Consider the following 13,794-nt stretch of genomic DNA (forward strand, 5'->3'; position numbering starts at 1 on the left):
CCCTTCCCCACCCCTTCCCGGGGAACTGCGCCGCTTCAAGCCGAACTTCAACAAATAACCGAAGCCACGAGCCCTCCCTTCTCTCACAGATCGCCTCCCTCCCTTCGCCGCTCCTCTCCCTCCTCACAAACCCGCCTCAGCCCCTCCCGCCCTGACACACCCAAGATGGCGGCCGCGGGCGGCCGCGGGCGGCCGCGCCGGCGCGAAGCAGGCGCTGGGCGGGGAGCCCCTGGGTGGCCTCCTCACGTGAGGAGCTGAAAAGGGAAGAGCCGGGGCTGCGCGGAACGGGGCTGCGGCGCTGGAAGGAGGTAAGTGCCCTCTCCTTAACCACCGCCTTCGCCTCGGTGTCAGCGCCTCTTATAGCGTGGGGTGGCCCCGCTTCGCCGTGTGTCATGCGGGGAGGGCGACGGGGACTACAAATCCCAGCGTGCACCGCGCCGCGCTGCCAGGGCGGGGGCGCGGGCTGAGGCGTGGGGGCTGCTGTGACTTGTAGTTCCTTGCGGGGAGAGGGAGTTGTGAGGGGAAGAGATTCGATCCTGTGGGGCAGGTATCTGCATGGCGAGAGGGGACTCGGTTTCGAGGGGCTCCCGGGGTTCTCTGGCCACACAGAGGGGCTGAACGACTGTTACCTTTGAGGGTTGGGCTGGGAGCTGTGGTGGTGGGGAGGGAGGCGTTTGTAGGGAGCTGCAGCTGACGGGTGGGCGGGCGTCCCCTCACACGGGTGGGTGGTGAGCAAAGCTTCTTCATCTTCTTCATCTTCTCTTCTTTCCTGCAGTTCTCCCACCGTGAGGATGCTGTGCCTGCTCCCCACCCTGCTGTACCTCTTGCTTGTGCTGCTGGGGCCTGGCGGTGAGTGTCTGCCCATCCCAGCTTGGCTCGCAGAGCCTCCCAGCCAGGGAACTGGGATGAACTGGTGAGAGGTGGGATGGGCTGCTCTGCAGTGTCCCTGCCAGCCTCTCTGGAGAGACCTGTGCTGTGGTTCCCATCGGCTTTTCCTCCACATGTTACCCTTGATTCCGTGATGGACTTCTTGCTGGCGCTCCGAGCTCACTTCTGTAGAAGCAGGTTAAATGCTGTCTGTGGTGCAGCCCGTGATGAACTGGGGAGCTCTCCCACGCTTAAATAACTCACTAAGAACACTATCTAATCTATGGCAGCAAGAAAAAAATGTGCCTGGGGGCAACCTGTTTATCTTTCCATTTCTGGTCTTATTTTATATAGCTCTTTGTTCTTCCCTTTTGCCTCTCGTGTCCTTTAAACATACAGAAAATAAAATAGAATGGGATTCTAAATGTCAAAATTGTTGAGACGTAACCCGCTTATAATTTTGATGTCAGTTGAATTGGCACTCGGAACCTTGGTTTCTTTTAAAGCATGATATGGTACAACATAGGTGGATTGTTGTAAAATGTGCCCATGAACAGCAATATTTCAGAGCATTATAGTATGGTGCTTGTGATTCCTGAAGTGTTAAGATAGTAGATGTACATTCTTTCAAATATCTGGCTACCTGGTTTGAATTTGTGACCTGAGAAGCAATTTTAAACTAAATTTTGGGTGTTCATGACGCATGAGTTGCTAGGATCATGCCAAGAAACAGTGAGGGTTTGAAGTATCCTGTATCAAGGAATAGTTACTTACTTCTCCTTTTAAGCTGTTTAATTGCCTTGAAATCATCTGTACTGCCTTTGTTTGTTATGCCTACTAGTTTTATTAATTTGACACTGCAGGTGCCCGCAGACAAAATGTAGGTAATTCAACTGAAGGAGCTTTTCATCATTCATACTAATTGAGATTTGTGTTCGGACTTTCTGTTGGGTTTTTTGATTTTATTTTTTTCTCCCCAGATGGAGTTATTGTATTATCTGCCCCTGAAATGGTTTCATTAGAAAGTGGAAGTTCAACGAACGTCACTATCTCTCTGAGGTAAATGATTGCATCTTTACTTTCTCTTTGAAATGGGGGATGAGCAAGTGGGGAGGACTTGGTTATCTAGTTGAGAGCTCCCTGTAGACTCAGTTAATTGTTCATACAAAGTAACTCTCACTGGTGTGACTGGCCACTTCTGGACCCTTACATTGCTTGCTACCAGTATGGAGCAAGTTAGTGCAGCATTCTCACAAACAGCCTTAAGTGGTTGAATTCTGACAATATCCCATGTCACTTAGAAGTGAAGTTGAGCAGGAAAAGCTGTTCTGTACTGTCTGCCCTTTATTAGCTTACTGAACTGTCTTCCTTAGGTGAACTTACAGTTCCTCTGTTTCTAAAAATTGAGGTTGAAGAGGACCTTGCGTTTCCTAGAACCATCACCAGAAAAACTTTACCAACTGGAAGTCTCCATTTCCAGCAAAGAAATGCAGCTACTCCAGAATGGGGGCTGATGCACCTTTGTCTCGTTGTTTAAAACAGTCCATGTTTTGCCATGCCAGCCTCTTCCCGGGAGGGTATTGTTAAATGCACACATGCCCCTCCCCTTTGAGATCTCAAATGTTGAGTAAAAGGAACAGTCAAATGAAAATGTAAGAACTTTGATAAAGAGGAAAATAGCAAAACGTGGCTGGAACACTCTAGACTTTTAGTTTTGCAAAGAAAGGTGTTGAACAGTAACTTTGTTCATCATCAAGTATAGGCATTTGAACTTTATGGTATTTTAAGTACTGCTCTGCAATTAAACCTCCTGGACAAACGCTCAGTGGAGTTCTCTGGGAAAGCTGTGGAAGACTATGTCACTTGGAGGGGTTTGGTTATTTGAAGGAGGGGTGTCTTACTGCACTGCTGTAATTTCTGTTTTCATCACACCAAGTACATGTCCATTGTTTTGGCCCCTGTTTACCAGCAAAGGGTTAACGAGCACAATGGTGATAGGATTCTGGTGGCAATGACTTCGCTTTGCCACTTGTGTGGAGAAGAGGGAGGTAAAATGTGACTGTGTAACTGTCCAGTGCACATCACTAGTTCAGATAAAATAAATAGCACAATACTTGCATACCTTGATGCTGCTGCTCCTGTGTACTGGGTAGGTACTGCTGTATATGGACTGTTGGTTGTTTGCCACAGCTGTCAGGACTTAGGGCTGCAGGAGAGTATCTGCTGAAGTGATCTCTGTGAACTTGGGCACAACTCCAACTTGTTTTTTCTGCCTTCACAGGGCTCCATTAAATGAGACACTGGTGATAACTCTTAATATTACACACTCATCAAAACACAGCACTATTGTTGAACTGCCTGATGAAGTAAGTGACAGAGACTTCTGACCTTATGCACAGGCCTGCTGCTAATGTGGTGCAACTCTCCTGTTTCTTCCCTCCACTTTGCCTTGCAGGTACGGTTGCCTGCAGGTCACACTAAAGCAGACTTCCAAGTGAAAGCAGATGATGTTGGACAAGTAACAGTTTATCTTTATACTATTAATTCCAACGTAACTGGGTGAGAAACTGGTTTTCAGTTCTACTTACTATCTTATGGCTTCCTAATCTTTGAGACAACTAGTCCCTTCTTATAGTTAAATAGTTAATGAGAGATGGTGTAGTGACCCTGCAGCAATCCCTAAGGTGTTTAGATGAATACAGGGTGTGGAAGCAGCGTGGTAGTATTGATATCTTAGATTTCATTATTAGGTGATTGTGAGTTTTCATGGCTCCTTAGTCTGGTTTGAATAACCCCTCCCAGAAGCATCAAAACTGCACATCAACTTTTCTGATCTAAGAAGCGTTTGGTTGTACGTGTCACATAGGAGGCTGTTCTTACTGTGCAGAACTTGTTCTGGAGTGCTGATGGTCTGATGCAGCTGAGCACCCATGTTACTACCATGAGAGGCAGGTGTTTTGCTTTCTAGTTAGGGGAGCCTTCTTTTACAGGTGCCAATCCTCCCCAACAGGAAAACAGTCCAGCAATATGGAGAAAAGCTGCTTTGTATCTGCTTGTTGCCCTGATGCTGCGAAGTAACATGATACTTTGGTTTTACTTCTGCATTTTGCTTCTACTTTTAAGACTCAAAGCAAATGCAGAGGTAAGCATATATAATGCTCAACAGGACAGGCATTATCATGAGGCTTTGCTGTCAGATCATGAAAAGTGGAACTCTGCTCTTGCATAACAGAACTCATGCTAAGAAGGTGGAAGCAATAGGCACAGGATGGCCTTTTTGAAGATTTCTTTGGTAAAAGAATGGAAAGAGTGGGACAAGAAGGAAAGAATGGGTTGAGGGTAAGAGTGGAGCTGCCCTAAACATAACAAGGGCTCTTAAAGAAAAGGGGAGCAACTCTACTGAAACCAACTGAATCTTTATTGTCTTGTCTCAACATCCAGATTCTGCTTTGTGTCTCAAAGCAGAACAAAGCAAAATCTCCTGAAAAAAGCGTGAACATGCAAATCAACTAATTCTATTTGCATTCACCATCAGACCTAGGATTCAATTCCATGTGATTCACAGCATCATAGTGAGATATGCTGATGAGGTTATTGGTTGGATATATTTCCTCGCCTGGTCTATCTCCTTCTATCCTCAACTCTTTGAGAACTGGCGACGAAAAAGGTAAAGAGACTGAAAATGTGTTTGCAAGTCAGTTAAGTGCTTCTGCAAATCATGTTCCTATCTTCAGTCACAACTGTCTTGGTTATTGGGAATTGTGTGGAAAGATGGGGGAGAAAAGGGGAGGCAAAGATAAGGCCTGAATAAATGCATCCCCTGTGAGGTTTTTATGCATGCAGGTCAGAGGAAGTTAAGTGCATCTTATAGATATCTAATCCTGTGGTTTGGCATCCAGTACTAATTGGTGATAAAAGAGACTTCTCCATTCCCTTTGGTGTCATGCTGTAAATCATCTGGCTGAGCCAATTGTGGTGACCACCTTCAAAGATTACTTTCGTTGTAAGCGGCTTATCAGACAGCTCCTTGTGGTGTTGTCATTAGGCCAGCTCCCTTTAAACTAAGTGACTATAAGCAGAAACAATATTATACGTGAAAACTAAAGCACTTCTTTTGGCAAAGATGTGCTACTGCTTCTATGGATTTAGGCTGGAATGGCATTTTCAACCTAGGGCACGTGAATATTTAGTCTTGCTTCCTGATGAACTTGCAGCATCATGTTGTCACAGTACATGCGGCTTTGGCTTACATGAAAAATTGCCTATACATTGATACGTTCTAGGGTCAAGTTGTCCTGGAACTGCCTGTAATGCTCTGATGTGTTTCTTTTTTTTTTTTTTTTTTTGTGTCCCCCTTTCTGTAGTGTTGTTGGACTAAGCTTTGACTTTCTAGCATTAAACCTTACTGGCTTTATAGCATACAGTGTGTTTAATGTTGGACTCTTCTGGATTCCATTGATTAAGGTAAGTATGATTATCTCTTACCCACCCTCCCAGTGAGTATTACCCCCCAAAAGAGAGTTAAGGCATTTGGCTGTTTTCTGTTTCTCTTACGTTTAGGAGGAATTCTTAGTCAGTTATCCCAGTGGGGTGAACCCTGTGGCCATCAATGATGTTTTCTTCAGTTTGCACGCAGTAGCTCTGACTCTCCTCACCATCGTTCAATGCTGCATCTACGAGGTGAGTCCGGGCGCTGACAGCTCTGCGGAGCTCCCTCTGCCGGACACCTCGCCCCTCGTTTCTAGGATCCTCAGCTCTCATCATTGCGCTTTTGTTTCCTTTCAAACTGAGGCTTCACAATCCAGCTGCCTTTGTCTTTCCTGAGCTGATAGTAACTACAGTAAGTTTGTCTACGTCAGCCCCATGGCTGTTCTAAGCTTATAAGCAAACCCCTTAGGGACTTAATTTAACTAAGGCAAACAGCCTGGTCTGTGAAGTTCCCAAACAGATCTCCAGCCAGCACGTAGAGTACAGCTCTGCGCAGTACAAATGATGGGATGTGCTTTGCTCTTTCCTCTCTACAGAGAGCACATAGGGATTCCTTTTCTGATTTTTTCAAATTCTTTTCTGTAAGCTACAAAGGCCCTGTTATAGTTCCCACTTCTTTTCAGGCGAGACTGATTATTGTAGTTGGGTAGCTCTTTTTTTTTTTTTAATTCCCATTGTAAAAGCCTCAGATCTGAACAGCCAGTTTTCTCTAGATGATAACTGTTTCTCACCTGAGGTGCTTTCTTTGGTGATGCTAAACCTAAAATTGTAACAGCCCAGTCTTTTCCAGTGAAGTATTAGAAGGCAACCATGAACCTTTAACCATAATGGCATTTGCACCCTTTTGCATATATAGGAACTCTTGATATCATCAAACTAAACTCAGGAGGTTGTTGCAGATGTGGCACTGATAATAAGCATCATAAATACTTGAGAATACTGCCACAAGGTTGTTTCTCACTTGCTTATGGGCAGTAGTGTGCCAAATGATTGCTGTTGAATAGTGCTTATGCAAACCTACACCATCTGGTTGCTGTAGCACTCATTTAATCTTAAAATTCCCTTGTGGTACAAGCCTAACTGGAACACCAACAGATTTGGATTGTAAACTTGCATAGTCCTGAGCATATTCTACATCTTACAGATGTGTTTGGGGGTGTGTGACCAAGGTCAGTCTAAGTATGTCTGTGTTTCTGTTTCAGAGAGCAGATCAGAAAGTATCCAAAGTTGTTGTTGGACTACTGGCACTTGCATGGATCTTCACGTTTACAACACTGTTTCTTGCTGCAGCCGAGGAAATGACGTGGCTACAGTTCTTATTCTGCTTCTCTTATATCAAGTTAGCGGTCACGCTGATAAAATATTTTCCACAGGTAAATCTGAACTCTTCTGCTTTTTTTTTTTTTTTTTTACTACAGTCCTGTCACCCTCCGCCTGCAGTGTGTGTTCTTGAAAGTCTGATAGACTAAACTAGCAGCAATATCTTCCTATGTCTTTTAGTGACAAGAGTGGTATAGTTATACAGGAGGATTCTTAAATGTTAATCTCAGAAGTGCTTGTATATGACATGCTGACTAATTTCTTGTTACGCTTTCAGGCGTACATGAATTTCCGTCGGAAGAGTACTGAGGGATGGAGTATTGGAAATGTACTTCTAGACTTCACTGGTGGAAGCTTCAGCCTTCTTCAGATGTTTTTGCAGTCCTACAACAATGGTAGGTTTGGAACTATGGTGGTGAGGCCTTCCTTAATGGGGTGGGAGAATCCTGCTACAAAGCAGATAAAGTTATCTTGTGAGAATGTTTTTACTATAGTGTGGGTAGCTGTTCCTATACCAACAATAAATAATCAGTTCAGATGCCTTTAAGATAGAAAATTAAATAGGTATTCTGAAGAAACCACAGGAACAGTTATTAATTAGTTTTTACACTACAGTCAGTCTTGGGGTGTATTTAAGCAGTGCAGGTAACGAACATAAACTTCTCCAAGATGCATAGCGTGACCTTGTTGTCTTGAGGCAAGGCTGCCCTTGAGGAGTTAACCTGAACTCTCTTGTGTTTGACAGATGAGTGGAAGTTAATCTTTGGAGATCCAACCAAGTTTGGCCTGGGTGTCTTCTCCATCATCTTTGATATTGTTTTTATAGTCCAGCACTACTGCCTTTATAGGACACGGGGGTATGAACCCTGTGAATAACATCACTTGTAAGGACAAAAAAATTTAAATTGAACTTGTCCCTAACTCTGGCTGAGAGTTTCCAAGGTGCCTACTGCCAGGTACCAGAAGTGCTGATTCTGATCTCTGTTTGTACTTTGATCCTCTGGTGTGGAATATGAGCTGTTGCCTTGCCAAATGCAGATTGCCAGATGCCTTAAAGGACAGCAAGCTACCAAGCCACCAATTGCAAAATGAGGACCCATACCTGTGCAGCTGGAAAGACAGCTTAGCACGAGCTGTCCAAGCAACATGTGGCTCCTTTTCTATTAAAAATGAGGAAGACCAGAGGGATGTCTACCTGGCGGGAAGTGAAGCACGAAGAGCAGAGTTGCAGCCTCCAAAAAATCCGAGATGTTTAAACAACCACTTAATACCCTAACAGAAGACTGTCTCTGGATCTAACTGCTGCTGCTGACAGACACATGACACATCACAGTAGATCCTCCACTCATGGTGGCTGTTAACAGCTGTAGTGGTAACACAAGAAGGAGGTTGGTAGCAAAGAAATGTTAGAACCTGAACTCTTTATTAAAAGCAATACTGAGAAGCAGCAGAAACTGTATTTTACTTTACTGGGAGCTCTGTCAAAGGTACTCACGTTTATCTGAATACTTCTAGTGCACTAACTTCATTGACATGTCCTGAATACTAATTGGTGGATGGTAAAGATTTTTGTCAGATTATTTTTAAGTCAATTAAACTTTAAACACAGGATTTTGTTCCTGGGCAACTTTCTAACTTGGTGTGGTGTGTTCTAGGTAGAGAATGAAGTCTGGAGTTACTTGAAGGTAAGCATCGTACCCTTTAAAAGAACAAGAAGGGAAGCCACACATTTGTAATTGAATGGCCTAAGTGTCTACCTAAGGAAAACTAGAACCCCTTCTCCCCACTGCGAGAGATCAGATGAGGTCTAACAGCTCACTAGCACTGCACCTACCTGCCTCTGAAATCAGCCCTTACCAACCTCAGACTGCATCATGTTCATATAGTCACAACTCAGAAAACAGGTGTCAGCTGGAGGCATTCAAGTAATACATCATAAGAAGAAAACAGCTCAGGAACTCAAAGATTTTTTTTTTTAATTGTGTAAAATCAAGTGGAATAGCAGTACAAATAGCAGTGTATCTTCATAGTAACAAAAATAACTTCACCTTGAAAGCCTGAAAATTTACCACTGAATTCTTAAGTTACAAAATTAAAAAGCTGTATTGTAGTATTAATTCCATAGATATAAAATTGGTCAAGAGGCATCTGCTGGTGCATACAGAAGTCTGAGATGCGTTAATCGCAACATACATATATGGCACAGCAGTAATGTACTGAATAAGTTAGTCTGCCACCTCCTCCTGTTCTATTTACAACAGCTTACCTGAAAATTGCTTAAGGAAAGTATAGATATGTATAAATCAACTGAAGGGGATTAAGAACTCCAGTTTTTGGATAATTGTAAAGCTAGCTGGTTAACAAACCACTGGGATGCTAGATAGTTACCTTACTGTTGCAGCAAGAATCTTATACCCTAGTAAGATACTAAGTTTAAATCAACATGCCACAGAAGTTTAAATTTGGTCAAGAGGCACTTTGGAAATTACTGGCATATTTGTCTCTTCCATCCAATAAATCAGTGATTTAAGCAAAATCTTCCAGAAGCTGGATCTAAATCCACCCCTCCCATTTCAAGTCTGATAGAAATGTAATGAAGAACTGAAGATTCTACAGCCACAAGCAGCTCTTTGGGTAAGTTCAGCAACAGCATTTTCTTTACCTGCTCCATATTAATTTCATTTAACTTTGACTCGTTTGGTGTCACAAACTACTTGGGAACAAAGAGAATTAAGGTTTTACTCTAACAGTAAAATTGAATTGTAGTGTCTATGAACTTTTAGTGTACTTTGCAGGTATTAATCTAATACTTGTATTACTTGATTGTTTCTTTCCTGTCTGAAGAGGCTGCTTCGTACAGCAGGGAATCTTTGCAGTACACTGTAATGCCCCAAACCCTTCAGCGTACTCCATCTAGCTAGCACACAATGTGAGATTAGTACAGTGCTCCTCCCCACAGCAGTGCGTAACTCTTCATTCTGCCACTTTGATAGCATGGGAGGACAGGACAGCTCGCTTCTAAACGCTTAAGCACAACAAAACCCTCTCATCTCCCATAGCTGAAACAGCATTTCCTATTAAAGTAAGAAGTTTTGGTGCTCTGTAGGAATCCTGTCAAAATTAAGGCTTCTGCAGTTGCTTCCTTGGATAATTTGGATTTGTCCTGTCCTCCTGAAAGCCATGACTACACTAAAGTCTTACCGTGTACCTGCAGGGAAGACTTTAGAGAAGCACTTTTGCTGGGGGGACTTGAGTTTTACTACTGCCAGTTACACCAGAGAAAAAAAAAATAGTGTTTACCACAGTTAGGACCATGCGCTCCTTCCAGACAACCTGCTCGGGTCTAGTATTTGCTTCCTTGCTTGATATCAGTCTCTATCTCCCTCCCCAACCCTTCCCCAGCGTGGTGATTGCTTAGGACATCATTGACTGTTGCACAGCCTTCTGCAGAGATTGCCTGGTCACCAGCAGCCGTACCACTTCTTCATTCCTCTTTGTCAGCCTCTTCCTAGCTTGGTCGTGGGTAACCATTGTCATATCCCAGCCGTTCACCTAGGAAAAGCAGAAAATGGGCACGTGTGTGGACTCACAGGTGTATATAAGCTTATGCCACAGCTCAATTCGTTTATGAGCCCCACAAACTGTCCTGAAAGTATCTAGAAGACAGCATTCCCCCCAGCAGAAACTCCTCTGTAGTGTGTACTTAGTACTGCGTCAGTAGTTGTCTGGGAGTTTACCTGCATGATCTTATCTCCAATCTGGAGTCCTGCAACTTCTGCTGGGCCTCCTTCAGTCACCCTTGTTACATAGATGCCCTAGAGAAAAAAAAAGCATTTGTATACTAAATATAGAATCATAGAATAACCAGGTTGGAAGAGACCCACCGGATCATCGAGTCCAACCGTTCCTATCAAAATATATAGGAGCATTAAGTAGTTAAGGGGCATTCTACTGGCAGTGCAAAAATACTTTGTGGTATATGATGGGATTCCTGTTAAAAACAGAAAATAAGGAGCATCTGACCTTGTCGGTCTTGTCTTCAGAGAAAGGGTTCTGAGTAGGATCCTGATCGATGCCACCTCCAATGCTGAACCCCAGAATCAAATTGTCACCCTGGCGAAGCTTATGAATTTCAATTCTTTGCTGAAAAGATAAAGAGATAAACCAGCTGAGTATAGTGATCAGTGGAAGAAGTCTCAGGTGTGTTTCAGACACAGCTACTTAAAACGCAGGTAGACTCTCTCGCAGTGAGATCATAAGCAGGCCCTGCAGCGGGGTGAGCGCTCACAGCTCTAAAGCCCCGGCAGCACAGACCCATCATGTGGCACTTTGACAGTCAGACCTGGCCCCAGCACTGACAACACTCGGCTCTGAGCTGCTCTCAGCCCTGCCACGAGCCAGGAGGACTGGAATCCATCTGCGCTCTCGTGCTGCGCTACAGCCAAGCCTTTTAACCACTCAGCACTTTACCCGCTGCCTGGAAACACAAGGGAAAACGAGCAAAAACAGAGCAGCTCTCCTTAACCATGAGTCATGTCTTGCTATCTGGTGCTCACTCATCAGTGAACTTGTCTGGCTCTTTATCCACATGCCTCATTCCTGCCCAGCCCTCTCAGGGAAAATACTAACCTATTATTAGGGTGGTTCTTTATGATAAGCTATCAACACACTTTTATAATCCAGGGGTCGGTCCCCTGCTGTCTGATGAACACGGGCATATGACAAGCTTTACGCAGCCAGGGACAATATGTCACCTCGTGCGTTCTTGAGCCAAGATAAAAAGCCACAGTCTTAACTGAACCAGTAACCGCTCTCAAAAGGTTCTTGGGTCTGATCTGGTGGCAGGTGCCTGCTCCCTGCTGCGGGGGGGACTGGGTGACCTTTCGAGGTCCCTTCCAACCCAAACCGCTTGATGGCTTCTCAGACAGCGAGCTTCCTGCAGGGCATAGGGCTCAGAATATAGAATAGAATAACCATAAAATAGTTTGGGTTGGAAGGGACCTTAGAGATCAGCTAGTGCGTGCAGGGGCACCCCCACCGGCTCAGGCTCCCCGAGGCCCATCCAGCTCTCCTGGGACACCCTGGGGGCTCTGCTCTTACCCACCTGAGGGTGGCACCGCGTGTTTCCGGACAATCCCACCCCCCAAAGCAAAATCACGGAATCGCTAGGTTGGAAAAGACCCCCTGGATCATCGAGTCCAACCCTTCCCATCCTATCGGACAGCGCCCCTCGCTCACACCGCTTGTCGATTAAAGCCTTTACAAGCTGCGCTTCCCCAGCCCCGCCTCTGTCCCGCTGCAGAGGGCACCGGCCGCGTCCCACGGGGCTACGGGCGAGACCCGCCGCTTCTCCCGAGCCGCAGGGAAGGGGCGGGAGCGTCCCCTCTGCCCGGCGGGGGCCTCTTTCCCGGTGCTCCCTACCGCGAGAAGGCCGGTGGGGGCCCCGAGCGCCCGCGGGCGGCACCGGCAGCCAAGGGCCCCGCCGCCCGCTCCCTCCCCGGGCCGCTCCCGCGTCCCCCCGTCCCCGCAGCCCCCCCCGCCCCGTCCCCGCTCACCACCACGGCGGTGACCGGCTGCCCCGGCACGTACGCCATGGCCCCGCCGCCCGAACAAAAGCGCCGCGCCCGGCCCCGCCCCCCCGCGGCCCGCGGCCAATCGGGAGCCGCCCCCCGCGCCGCCGCCCAATGGGCTCTCGGCCCCGCCCGCGCCCCGGCCAATCGCCCGCCTCCCCGCCCCCGCGTCCGGCCAATCGGCTGCGGGCCGCGCCCGCCGGAAGCCCCGCCCCCTTCCCGGCGGCCCCCGCGCCAAGATGCCTGACAGGAGCTTCCGGTGGGCCGGCGGGAGGCGCCTGGGCCCGCGGTGACGGGCGGCGCGCGGTGTCCTTGGCGGGGCGTGAGGCGGGACGGGCGGGCCCGGCTGGGGCTGCCGCGGGGCGGCGCGGGCCGTGGATGAGAGGTACGGGCCGGGGGTGGGGCAGGAGGGGCCCGCGGCGCCGGGCTGGGAGCGGCCTCCGCCCGGGCCGGGAGCTCCCGCCGCCACCGAGGGCGCAGGGGGGGAAAGGGGCTGCGCCGGTGCCCGTCCGTGTCCTCCCTCCCCGGCCCCGTCGCTGTGTCCTGTCCCGTTCCCGCTCCGTCTGCCTCCCCTCTCCTCGCCCCCGGCTCCCTCTCTTCCTTCCTGAACCGGTTTATCCTCGGGCTGTGCCCCCGCCCCCCCCGCGGGCCGCTCTGTCCCCACGGCCCCGACCCCTCGTCCCCATCGGTCCCCTCCGCCTGCCCCCGGGCTGCTCCCCGTTACCGAGCCTCTTCGCTGCGGCCTCTTCGTTCCCTCGCTGGTCTGCTCTGTCCCCGACCCGCTCAGCCCCACCCCCCGCCCCCAGCCCGGTCCGTCCCCGCGTCCCCGACCCCTCGTCCCCACCGGTCCCCTCCGGCTCCCCCCGGGCTGCTCCCCGTTACCGAGCGCCGTGTCTCCTTCCCGCAGTGGCGCTGGGAGCGCGGCGTTCCCCGAGCCGGGCCGGGAGCCGATGGCCGCGGCGGTGGCGAAGCGCGAGGGGCCGCAGTTCATCAGCGAGGCGGCCGTGCGGGGGAACGCGGCCATCCTGGACTACTGCCGCACCTCCGTGTCCGCGCTGTCCGGAGCCACCGCCGGCATCCTCGGCCTCACCGGCCTGCACGGCTTCATCTTCTACTTCCTCGCTTCCGTCCTTCTCTCCGTGCTCTTGGTGTTAAAAGCCGGACGGCGATGGAATAAGTACTTTAAATCACGGAGGCCGCTTTTCACCGGGGGGCTTATAGGCGGGCTCTTCACCTACGTCCTGTTCTGGACTTTCCTCTACGGGATGGTTCACGTCTACTAAAACAGCCAGGATTGTTTTTTAATGAAGCAGGAGGACTGTTGCCAAAGCTCACCTAAACAACTAGGCCAGCTCACCTCTCAAACGGTTCTTCGTTGCTTGTATTGTTAATACCATCAGTAAATTATGTCCGAGTACAAAGAAATAAGTAGCACTGTTCTAATTAAACAGAATGTGAAACGCTGCCTGGATGCCTCCCACGAATGTTTGGTTGGTGGGTAAGGAATAACCGCCGCTCCTCAGTGCAGGCAGAGCCTTGGGTTTGGATT

General features: G+C 48.3%; 3 protein-coding genes across 3 annotated transcripts; 2 read left to right on the forward strand and 1 right to left on the reverse strand.

The window, feature by feature from the left end:
* The first annotated feature begins 196 nt into the window (after positions 1-196).
* Positions 197-8,544, forward strand: CTNS (cystinosin, lysosomal cystine transporter). Its single transcript, XM_069873742.1, has 11 exons — positions 197-308; positions 776-849; positions 1,848-1,926; positions 3,149-3,233; positions 3,323-3,426; positions 4,403-4,534; positions 5,232-5,331; positions 5,428-5,547; positions 6,558-6,728; positions 6,953-7,070; positions 7,421-8,544. Exons 2-11 carry the CDS (start codon positions 792-794, stop codon positions 7,549-7,551), a joined length of 1,098 nt encoding a protein of 365 aa, XP_069729843.1. The 5' UTR covers positions 197-308; positions 776-791; the 3' UTR covers positions 7,552-8,544.
* An 82-nt stretch (positions 8,545-8,626) lies between these two features.
* TAX1BP3 (Tax1 binding protein 3) lies at positions 8,627-12,310 on the reverse strand. Its single transcript, XM_069873743.1, has 4 exons — positions 12,231-12,310; positions 10,699-10,818; positions 10,413-10,490; positions 8,627-10,227 (listed from the first exon to the last, which is right to left on the reverse strand). Exons 1-4 carry the CDS (start codon positions 12,267-12,269, stop codon positions 10,090-10,092), a joined length of 375 nt encoding a protein of 124 aa, XP_069729844.1. The 5' UTR covers positions 12,270-12,310; the 3' UTR covers positions 8,627-10,089.
* A 176-nt stretch (positions 12,311-12,486) lies between these two features.
* On the forward strand, positions 12,487-13,711 carry EMC6 (ER membrane protein complex subunit 6). The gene is made up of 2 exons (XM_069873738.1): positions 12,487-12,630; positions 13,153-13,711. Exon 2 carries the CDS (start codon positions 13,196-13,198, stop codon positions 13,526-13,528), a length of 333 nt encoding a protein of 110 aa, XP_069729839.1. The 5' UTR covers positions 12,487-12,630; positions 13,153-13,195; the 3' UTR covers positions 13,529-13,711.
* The last annotated feature ends 83 nt before the right edge of the window (positions 13,712-13,794 follow it).

Source organism: Phaenicophaeus curvirostris, chromosome 21 (genome assembly GCF_032191515.1).
Source record: "Phaenicophaeus curvirostris isolate KB17595 chromosome 21, BPBGC_Pcur_1.0, whole genome shotgun sequence".
Classification (NCBI taxonomy): domain Eukaryota; kingdom Metazoa; phylum Chordata; class Aves; order Cuculiformes; family Cuculidae; genus Phaenicophaeus; species Phaenicophaeus curvirostris.

Coding starts and splice junctions, on each gene's coding strand:
- EMC6 (XM_069873738.1), top strand. CDS start 13,196: ATGGCCGCGGCGGTGGCGAAGCGCGAGGGGCCGCAGTTCATCAGCGAG.
- CTNS (XM_069873742.1), top strand. CDS start 792: ATGCTGTGCCTGCTCCCCACCCTGCTGTACCTCTTGCTTGTGCTGCTG. Junction 4,535..5,231: donor GAGAACTGGCGACGAAAAAG/GTAAAGAGACTG, acceptor CCCTTTCTGTAG/TGTTGTTGGACTAAGCTTTG. Junction 5,548..6,557: donor TTCAATGCTGCATCTACGAG/GTGAGTCCGGGC, acceptor TTTCTGTTTCAG/AGAGCAGATCAGAAAGTATC.
- TAX1BP3 (XM_069873743.1), bottom strand. CDS start 12,269: ATGGCGTACGTGCCGGGGCAGCCGGTCACCGCCGTGGTG. Junction 10,491..10,698: donor CTGAAGACAAGACCGACAAG/GTCAGATGCTCC, acceptor TTTTTTCTCTAG/GGCATCTATGTAACAAGGGT. Junction 10,228..10,412: donor TTGGAGATAAGATCATGCAG/GTAAACTCCCAG, acceptor TGCTTTTCCTAG/GTGAACGGCTGGGATATGAC.